The 10709-nt window shown below is 57.4% G+C and overlaps 1 protein-coding gene across 1 annotated transcript in view; it reads left to right on the top strand.

The window, feature by feature from the left end:
- Nucleotides 1-4310, top strand: part of IQCN (IQ motif containing N) — a 14977-nt gene extending 10667 nt beyond the window's left edge. The window contains exon 7 of the mRNA XM_032868489.1: nucleotides 81-4310. Within this exon, the coding sequence (XP_032724380.1) occupies nucleotides 81-4310 (4230 nt within the window). The remainder of the gene's footprint in view (nucleotides 1-80) is intronic.
- Nucleotides 4311-10709: the final 6399 nt, after the last annotated feature.

Below are 10709 nucleotides of genomic sequence, written 5' to 3'. Positions count from 1 at the left end.
AGGCATCTATGACCGGTGGGGTGGCCCCCAGCCTAGCCCAGGCATCTGTGACCGGTGGGGTGGCCTCCATCCTATCCCAGGCATCTATGACCAGTGGGGTGGCCCCCAGCCTAGCCCGGCCATCCATGTCTAGTGGGGTAACGCCCAGCCTAGCTAAGCCATGTGTGGCCGATGCAATGACCCCCAGCTTAACTAAGCCATCTATGACTGATGGGGAGGGTCCCACTATAGCGCAGCCATCAGTGACTGGTGGGGTGACCCCCAGCCTAACCCAAGCACCAGTGGCCTGTGTAGTGGCCCCCAGCCTACACCAGCCATCAGTGACCAGTGGAGTGGCTCCCAGCCTAGGCCAGCCATCAGTGGCCTGTGTGGTGGCTCCCAGCCTAGCCCCACCATCAGTGGGTTGTGTGATGGTCTCCAGCCTATGCCCGCCACCTATGACTGGTGGGGTGGCCCCCAGCCTAGCCCAGCCCTTTGTGGCCAATCGGGGGCCCCTCAGCCTCTTCCAGCCATCGGTAATTGCTGGTACCAGTTGTGCAGCTGGTCAATCAGGTTGGGCCCCTAAGGTGGGTTCAGATCTACCGTCAAGGGTGAGTGCAGTGGCCCCCAGTCTGGGTCATCCGTCATTGGTCACTGAAGTCCCTTTGAGTTCATCATATTCTTATGCCACTAGCAGCACCGGCCCAGACCTGAGCCAGTCACCTGTGGCCACCAGCATGGCCCCCTGTCAGGATCCCGTAATGGTTGATGGAGTAGCCTCGAACCCCCAGGCCCATGAGTTCAGCCAGGTGTCGCTGACGTTTCATCAGCCACTCGGAGTCAGCAGGGGGCACCCAAGCGTCACAGAACATTCTGCTGTCCCTCTCTCAGCCCCAGATCTCTTCCAGGCATCTGGGGCTAGTGGAGAGGACTCTTGTCTAGACCAGGGAACCAATCCATGTCCTGGGGCTCTGTTCCCGGGTGTGGCTACAGGCCTTGGTCCAGGCACTATGGCTGCTGGCCTGTTCCCAAATATGTCTCGAGGGACCCTGGCTGCTGGTATGTTCCTGAGTATGTCTCCAGGGTCTCTGTCTCCGGGCATGACAGGGAGTGTGTGCCAGAGAAGTGTGGCGACTGGTATGGGCCCAAATCAGTTTCAGGGGGCCAGTGGCTTGGATCCCCGTGCATCTCCGGCCTCTGGGGCAGGTGCCCCTTTGATTCATGAGCAAGCCTCAGAGGTGGGTCCTGGTTTCTCTCGGGCTTCAGTGCCCAACAGACTGGGTATGAGTCCAATCAAGTTTTCTCAGGCCGATGCAGGCCCCAGCATGTCTCAGGTCAATGTTGATATTCCAATATCTTTGAACCAGCAGCATCCTTCTGTGACCACAGTCGTGGCACCTGGTTATGAACAAGCAAATGATTTCAGTCAGGAGCCTGTAGTGGACACAGCTAGTGGCCTGGTTCCAGGTTCTGTACCCAGTAGGATGACCACAGCCATGGCCCCAGGTACCGTGGCCAGTGGTGTGGCCCCCAGCCTTGCCCCAGGGTCTGTGATCAGGGGCGTGGGCCAGAGCCTGCCTCCAGGATCTGTGATCAGTGGTGTGCCTCCCCACCTTCCGCCCGGTTTTGTGGTCAGTGGTGTGCCTCAGAACCTTCCCGAAGGGTCTGTGATCTATGGTATCAGCCACAGCCTTCCCCCAGGATCTGTGATCAGTGGCATGGGCCAGGGTCTTCCTCCAGATCCCGTGGCCAGTGCTGTGGCCCAGAACTTTCCTCCAGGTTCTGTGGCTAGTGGGGTGCCCCCTAGTCTGATTGCAACATCTGGGGCTGGTGGGAAGGGACAAAGCTTTGTAAGACCCTCATTTAGTTTCACTGTTCCAAGCCTGATCTCGGGTTCAGTGGCGGGTGGGATGGTCCCGGGTGTGTCTCCCAGGCCTGTGACCTCTAGTGTGGTTCCAGCCATAGATTCTGGGGAACTGAATCAGGGCCTGATGCTGGAGTCCACGGATAATGTAGCTGGCCTGCCGTCCACAGTGGGAAATGTGGCCCAGAGCCTTCCCCAGGGGTCCATGTTGATTGGGATCACTCCCCGTCCTTACCATGGAGCCCTGGCTAGAGAAGGGTCTACAGCCCCCTTCCAGGGATCCCATGTCACTGGCCTGGCTCAGCTGCATCCCCAGGCCTTGGAAGCTAGCGGCACAACCAGGAGAGTACACCGGGTGCCCACAGTTCTTCAAAGGGCCACCCAGTTGAGCCATGCTCTTGAGATGATGTCATTTGAGACCACAGATGACCAGGTCATGAGGAAGCCAGAGGACCTGAGCCAGGCCGTGTCCCAGGTGTCCGTATCCAGTGCGGAGTCCATGGTCCTTGACGCAACCCCATGGATGCCCCAGAATCCCCCATCAGCGGACGTCAGCCACAGCCACAGCCAGCAATTCTTTCCCGATGGCCAAAGGCCGTTGTTGGAGATGGTTCCCAGCCAGACCAAATCTCTGACCAGTGGTATGGCTCCTGTCCCGCCCCAGTCCCTGAGTTTTGCCAAGCCCTCGATGGCTGGGAGCACCACCCTAACTCTGCCGCCGAGGTCAGCCACCAGCTGGGGGGCTCCCAGTTCCCACTTTGTGACTGCTAGCACAGCTTCCAGTGTGCACATAGAGTCTGTCAAGGCTGTTGGGGCCCCCTTGGCTCGACGGGCATCGGTGGCTCACATTGTGCCCCAGAGCCCCTCGGTGACTCACGTGGTGCCCCAGGGCCATCCCCACAAGATGGGGGCTTCTCCCATAGCCTCAGCATCCCCTAAGCTGTCCCAAAGCCGTTCTAGGGCCTCCAGTGTTCATCCAGGGTCTGTAGTGGGGGTGGGGACCCCAAGCACTTCCCAGAAGTCAGGGACCACCTACAAGGCCTCTCATGTGCTGTATCCACCCATGGCTGGTGGGGTGGGATCTGGTGGCTTCCAGGTAGACGTGGTCCCCAGGGCCCACAAGAAGCCAGCACCTGGGGACCTGGCTCAGAGCAGCCACAAATCTCTTGGCTCCAGAAAATCCTATAGGTCCGTGCATGGTTATCTTGTCTCAGACATGCTAGACAGTAATGTTGCCAGGGTGGTGCCCTTGTACGACGTGCAGGAGCATGTCCCTAGGTCCTCTCAGGAGAGTCCCGGGCACGCCGAGAGCACCCCACCAGCGGTGACACCTATCATCCGCACCATGGATATGGCCCCCAATGTGGCTGCCCCTAGGCTGCACCCAGGTTTTCGGAGGGTGTCTCTGGGCTATGAGTCTTCACCTGACGGTTCCCGGAGGCCCCTTTTTACCCCGGAGTCAACGCCGGGCTCCTGGGATTTCCAGAGCGCCGTGGTTCCCGCAGGCTGTCGGAGGGTGTCCCTGACTCCCACTGTACTCCAGGGCCCTGTGGACGCTGGCATAGCTGGTGGCCAAGCGTGGAACTCTGCCGCCGTCCCCAGTGGAGCGGCTGGGCCCACGACCAGCGCCGTGGCCCCTGGCGGCGCATGGGATCTGGCTTCGGGGCCCTGGGACACCATGGGCAGAGAGGCAGCGGTGGACCCCAGACAGTCGGGGGAACAGGTGACGTCACTGCAGGCTATGGAGAAGGTCGTCACCCATGCCGTGGTCACCATCCAGGCGTGCGCCCGCGGCTACCTGGTGCGTCGAACCATCAGGGTATGGCACCAGTGGGCTGTCATCATCCAGGCCGCCTGGCGCGGCTACCGCGTTCGGCGGGACTTGGCCCGGCTCTCTCAAGCGGCCACCACCATCCAGGCCACATGGCGAGGCTTCCGCACCCGCCGGATAGAGACCCAGCTGCAGTCGCTCCCCGGTGTGTGGACCAAGGCGGACGGCAGGACCAGGTCCACATCGGACCACCGCTGTTTCCAGTCCTGCCAGCCGCATGTCTGTCCTTACTGCCAGTCCCTGAGCCCCAACCTGGGAAGCCCGCCCAGCGTGGTGATGCTCGTGGGCTCCAGCCCCCGCACGTGCCACATGTGCGGCCACACCCTGCCCACTCGGGTGGTGCACGGTGTGGGTCGGGGCTCCAGGGTCCAGGCCAGCATGCCGTGGGGCTGCGACACCCCGAGGGCCTCCCAGAGCCCCCAACAGTCCCATCGCCAGAATAAGGCAGCCACGACCATCCAGTCAGCCTGGAGGGGCTTTGCCGTGCGCCGCCAGCTGAGGCAGCAGCAGATGGCCGCGAGGATGCTTCAGGCCAACTGGCGCGGCCACCACACCCGGGTCTCCCTCACTCCAGATGCACTTTTGGGAGCAGCAACATGGGACAACCCAGAGGACACGCAGTGGCCGGGCGTCTAGGACGTTGGCTAACCGGTGGGCGGCAGAGGGGATGCACGGGAAGGGGCACTGTGGCTCTCTGGGTCTAACGAATAAAACCCTCCACAGCCTGAGTCTTGGTCCAACTGTGCTCCTGGAGGTGTCTTGGGCCTGGTTTGGGGGAGCGTGGGGTGGAATTTGGGAGGGTCTGGAACAGCCTGGTTGGGAGCCTCCAACCAGGCACTTGATACATGGGGCCTGTGGCTGGGATGGGGACCCTAAGCCCTTTTCGGGAGGTCAGGGCCTAACGTGGGACCCCACCTAGGTTGCTGTCTCTATCCACCGCTAGTAGGGTCCTGTCAGTTCCAGATGGAAGTTGTCCCCAGCACATTCCAGAAGCCAGTGTCTGGGGACCTGGCCTGGAATAGCTACCATGAGTTTGTTGGCCCTGGAAAATCCTACAGGTGCATGCCTTGTTCAGGAAATGCTAGGGGGTTCCAGCCACTTCCTCATTTGGGAGGTGTACCCTGCCTTTCTCTCTCACCGCCCCCCCCCAATCTAGGGGAGATCAAGACAGATACAGATATACCCAGCCTGTAGGGGCAGGAACAGGGCAGAGAGGGAGGGAGGGAGAGGAGGGTAGACTGAGGAGAGGAGGGGGAGAAGGGGGGAAGAAATGGGTGGCGGCATGGGTTTGGGGCAGCTGTGGAGGAGGCCACAGAGTGAAGGGGAAGGGGAACTGGGGGTGGAAGGAAGTGTCTTGAAGGGAGAGGGAGAGTTTGAGGGCTTCAGAGTTATGGTCTAGGTGAGGTTTTTAGGAGAGGTAGAGGGTTCCAGGTGGAGAGGGTGGCAGGAGAGGGCATCAGGGGCACCAAGGTGAGCACTAAGTAGCAGTGCTTCCCCCCTCCCCCACCCCACTTCCCCGCCCTCAGGGCCTCAGTCTGGAGGCCCCACCAGGGCACAGTCCCGCTGGCCGCCAGCAGGGTGTGCCTGCACCTGGGCCTGCAGGTGTGGACTGCAGGCACCTGGCCACACACCTGTGCGGAGCCCGCCTTCAGCCCTCCCAGTCCCAGAATGGCAGCCTCCCAGCTGCCCCAGCCACTTCTGCTGCTGGCTCTGGTGCTGCTGTCCGGGAATTTCTCTTCACTGCTGCATGTAAAGGTAAGAACAGGTCAGGAGGAGGCCTGGCTTCCAGGAAGCTGGAGCGGGGCCCGTGGCTGAGCTCCACACCTGGCTTCTGGACCCCTCTCTCAGGCCACACCGGTCAGCCTGCCCCTCCTCTCGTCTTCCCTGCCCCCCAAACCCGGAGGGCCGCTCCTCTCAGAAGCAAGGTGGGGCACTGGTGACAAGAGCTGGAGCGCCACCACAGCTGTAGCCCCCAGCCCCAGCCCCGAGACTGCCAGTTCTGCCATCCCAGTAGGAGCTGGACCAGCCAGAGGCTAGAAGGGCCTCCATACCCAGTCCAAGGTTTTGTTTCGAACTTCAGTTTCTTGTAGCCCACCCCCACAGGGAGAGGAGTGAGGACCCTGTGGCCCTGGTGGAGTTGGGGTCGGCGGGGAGACACAAGGGTTCACTTCCTGGTCACTTAGGCTATTTATGGCTCCCAGGAGACATTCTTGGCACCTGACTTAATTTCCTTTTGCCACCCTGTAAGACAGTTCCCAGACTTCAGAAGAGTTGAACTTGGATCCTTCTCCCCGAGTTCTCTGTCTCCCACCAAGTCATTGCTCTCTCTGAGCCCATCCCCCAGACCCAAACCTGGACTCTCCTGAGTTGGGGGCCACCATGCATGGGACTCCTCCTGTGGGCAAGAGCTGCCTTCCGAAGACGCCACACTTACCCTCTTCGAGGAGATCGGGAAACAGCCTTAGGCAAGACGAGTCCCCCAGCTGTGCCAGCCCCAGATTGGAACCCATTGACTTGGCTCTCGCCAGCCTCCTGGTCTAGGACTCTCGGGGCAAAGCGAACTCCTGGTGCAGTGCATGGAAAGGACCCCACTTCACCTTCTGGTCGAGTCTCCCGCAGCCCATAAGCACCTGCCTACTGGCATCCCGCAGAGATGGTGTCCCCTGCACCCCTGCCTCCTCTCTCAAGGCCCACTGCTATTCTTCAGCTCACTTTAAAAGTTTGGCTCCCCAAGGGTCCTGGGTTGGCTGGGGGTCCACCGTGGCCCTGAGTCATCTTCTGATTTCAGCAGAAATTCCTCAGTGATGGGAAGCAGTTTGGGGAGGCTGGCCTCTTTGTCCCTGACTCCTCGGGGGCCCTTAGGGGCCCTCTTCCCACCTTCCCAGTCACCTGGGGCCAGACTCCCTACCCTCCTGAGCCTCAGTTCCCCATCTGAAAAATGAAAATGACGTCATGCCAAAGTACGATGCCTCTTCAAGACTTCCCTGGTCATCCCCACAGAGCCTGGGAGACCGGGCAGAGAACTGGGGTGGGGTGGGGTGGGGCATTGTGGGTGCATACACCCAGCTCCTTCCTGGGGTGAGCCCTGGATGTTACTTCCTCATTTTTGCTACCTGGGGTTAGGCAAGAGGGGCAGTAGACTTTTGCCCAGGTCAGAGTGGATGGGGTGGGGCAGGGAGTGGTTGACAAATGAACTGGCAAACTGTTAAAGAACCCGGGAGCCCAGAACTGGGAAGCCATTGTGGGAGGTGGCCCACAAAACCTTCACCCACCCTGTCTAGCTCCGGGGCTCAGTGCCTGGGGTGGGGTAGGAGCCAGGAAGTGGCTGGAACAAAGCAGGGTAGATTTCCAGAGACACAATCCACTGATTCTTCCTTCCCAGAGCCCAGGACTCCAAGCCAGGCCCTTATTTAAGGCTCTGAGTTTAGCCCTGGGGACCTTCCAGGTACCTAGCAAAGCAAATTAGGGGCTGATTCTCCCCTGGAGCTCGGAACTGCATCTGTATAGCTGAGTGTCGCTGGGCACCCACGGGGCACCAGACCTGTGTGAGTGCTCAGAGGCTCTGACTTACCATGATGTCCATTTTACAGACAAACAGAGTCCCCAAAGGTTTAAAAGAGTTCCCCGGGGTGTTTGCGGCTGACTGGCTCAGTTGGTGGAGGTTGGGAATCTTGATCTCAGGGTCATGCGTTTAAGCCCCACATCGAGGGTAGAGTTTGCTAAATTGGAAGAAAGAAAGGAAGAAAGGAAGAAAGAAAGAAAGGAAGGAAGGAAGGAAGAAAGAAAGAAAGAAAGAAAGAAAGAAAGAAAGAAAGAAAGAAAGAAAGAGCTCTCCAGCATGCTGCCTGGGTTCAGAGGGCCTCTAGAACCCTAAAGCAAGGTTGGGGGCTGGGAGGATCTGACCTGGCCTGGAACTCTGGCTGTGGGACTTCAGACAGGGTGCCTTGCTTTCCCACTGAGCACTCACGGTGGTGCCCTAAATCTTCCCCGTCTTGCTGAGCGTCAGGTGTTTACTATCTGGGATAATAAGGAAATTGACATCCAGAGAGACACTGGGGCTGGGGCCTCCCACCTCGTCCCTAACCATCCCCTCCCCTCCAGGTCAGTGGCATTTTCCTTCCAAGTGTTATTTTTTGGGGGGGCTCTTGGAGAGCAGGTTAGAGAAGCCAGCTTCTGCGCTACAGCCCCCCCCCTCGCCCAAGTTCAATGGAAACTTCCTCCAACCACTTCAGCCCCCTGAGTTCAGAGACAGGCTTTACCATCCACCCCAGAACCCTGAGTTTAGAGCCAGGCTTATTAAAACACAAAATCCAATGGAGTAAATTTGAAGATCTAAATGGCTTTATTCAATGATTCACAAATTGGGCAGGGGCCCATCTTAGAAGATAGAAAGGAGCTCCGAGGAGCTGTACAAAATGGAAGCCTTTTATAGGCAGAAGGGGGGAAGGAAAAGGAAGTTTCTGGCAAACAGTGGATTGTTTCAAGCAGGTGTACCTTCCTAGCGGGGAAAGTGGAGGAGAGGGAGTCTATCAGGCAGATTATCTCCCAAATCCTGACTGGGTCATTCCAGATTGACAGGGTAGAGGTCACACTTCAGTGAGAGGGGTAGACACTGCAATTAGATCAGGTAGTAAGTCTTGGTTTGGTGATGTGGGGCTTAGCACAAGTGACTCCATTTTGAACCTGTTTCTTTTTTAACAGACTCAACTGACCAGAGCCCATAGGTCAGGGGAAAACTACTCGAACCCCCACAACTCTTTAAATTCAGAGACATCGCCCCTCCCCCAACCCAACCCCATCCCCAACCCCCCAAGTTCAGGACTGGTGTCTGCCTCCTCACAACCCACTCACCTGAATCCTGTCTCCCCTGGTTCAGAGCTTACCCCTACCTCCCACTCCAGCCCCCCAAGTTCCTCAACCCTGACCCTGCCTTGGAGCCCCACTTCTCCCAGCCCCAGAACAGAGACCTCCTCCGTGCCCTCAGCCACCAGTGATGGGACCTCTGTGACCACTGGCCCTGGTGAGTACCAAGAGGTTTGGGGATTGGAGAAATGGATGGGGGTAACAGGCTGCAGTTCTGGAATTGGCCACTAGGGGGAGACACAGACCTGAGAATATGTGGAGAAGGGCTTCTTCCCAGTCTCTACCAGGTCTCCTCTAAGCCTTTCAGACCTTCTTCCTTCTATGCACATTTATTAAGCACCTAGTGTGTATGACCAGTTACTGTGAGAGAGAGCTTTGTCAGAAGACAGATTATAAGTAAATTATGTATTTGTTTATAAAAGAACAAAATAAGCAGGATAAGGGGCCAGAATGCCAATATAAGTGGATTGAATTAAAAAAAATTTTTTTTTTAAACTTTTTTACTAAGTAATCTCTACCTGCATGTGGGGCTTGAACTCACAACCCCCAGATCAAGAGCTGCATGGTAGGACTGACTTTTTTTTTTTTTTTTTTAAAGATGTTTGTTTATTTGTTGGGAGAGAGAGAAAGAGCACAAGCAGAGGGAGAAGCAGGCTCCCTGCTGAGCGAGGAGCCTGATGCGGGACTAGATCCCAGGACCCTGGGTTCATGACCTGAGCCAAAGGCAGATGCTTCACTGACTGAGCCATCCAGGCACCCCTAGGATTGAAATTTTTAAAGAATGGTCAGCAAATGTCTCAGTTTGAAGGAGGTGAAGGAGGGAGTCACACAGGTATCTAGCAGGAGAGCAGTCCAGGCACAGCCCGCCAAAATGTCCTGAGGTCAGACTGTGCCTGGTAGATCTGGGGGAGGGCGAAGTGGCTGGAATGGGTGGGTGGGGTGGATGAGTGGGCTGCGAGTGGATGGGGGGTAGCCAGGGTAGAGTAGTTGCAGAGTGTGACCACACAGGGCCTCAGGGGTTCAGTAGAAGCCAAGTATTGTTAGGGAGTTTAGAAAAATCCGTCCTTCCAAATAATACATCATCTCCAAAATGTTCAAAGAACAGTGTGAACACCAGTCACAGGATGCAAACCACCTTCCCGAGGTGTCAATTTTTACGTGTATCCTTAGAGCATTTCTGCATTTGGAAATAGAATTCTAGATTCGATTTTTCTCACTTTGTAAGAACCCCCACGAGTGGCCAGTGAGGGCAGCGAAAACACAGAGAACTGAACGAATTCCTTACAGACAGGTGATATTCGCAAGGAAAAGGACAAAGCTGCTTAAAAAAAAAAAAAAATTTCACAGCACCAGCAGGAGGGGAAGGCAAGCACAGGTTCCTGGGAAAGGACTCAAAAAAGCTCCAGGCCCTGGTGGGTGTTTCAGCCTTGGGAGGGTTGGGGTCCACTGCTGACTCACGCCTCCTCCCTTCAGCTCCAGGTGACTCGGGGGCCCCCGAGTTGCACAGGAACCCAGGCGTGGTGGTGGCTGTGTGTCTGCTGGTGTCTGTTTTGCTCATCGGGTCTGTGCTGATGGCTGTGAAGTGCCGCCACCGGGGTGTGTCTGAGTTCTAGAAGCTGGATGATGTCTCCACGATGAGGTGGGGGCTGGGCTGGAGGGATGGCCTTCCCAAGTCCCTGCTGTAAACCCTGCTGGTGCCTGAATGTCTTGTGTGTGTCCCTCCTCCAGGGAGCTGCGAACTGAACGTCATCTTCGGCCCATTGCCCACCGGAGTGATCTCTATGGGGCTGAGAGAGAATGGGGCTTGGATGGGGCAGGAGCACCTGTGGAGGGGCTATGCTTGCCAGAATAAAGCCCGTACCGTTCCTCTGTGGCCTCCCGAGTCATGGGCTTCTGTGACAAACATTTCTGGGTGTCTACTTTGTGCTGGCATCATAGAGGGGACCATTTCTCCACCCTCATGGGGCCCACAGTCTCAAAGGTGGGGATGGACAATAGCCAGGGGATCAAATGACATCATTTCGGGTGGAACGGAGGGTCATGGAGTCACAGATTGGGCTGTGGCCAAATCCCAAGGGCCCACGTGTCCAGGTTTTCTGAGAGGGCAGGGAGGTCTCTCTGGGAAGGTGATATTTGAACCAAAACCTCAAAGGTGGGAAGGAGCCATCCTGG

Source organism: Lontra canadensis, unplaced genomic scaffold (assembly GCF_010015895.1).
Source record: "Lontra canadensis isolate GAN:19392208 unplaced genomic scaffold, GSC_riverotter_1.0 scaffold35, whole genome shotgun sequence".
NCBI lineage: Eukaryota > Metazoa > Chordata > Mammalia > Carnivora > Mustelidae > Lontra > Lontra canadensis.
Note: the sequence above shows the minus strand (reverse complement) of the source record. Positions and strands in the feature narration are given on the sequence as shown.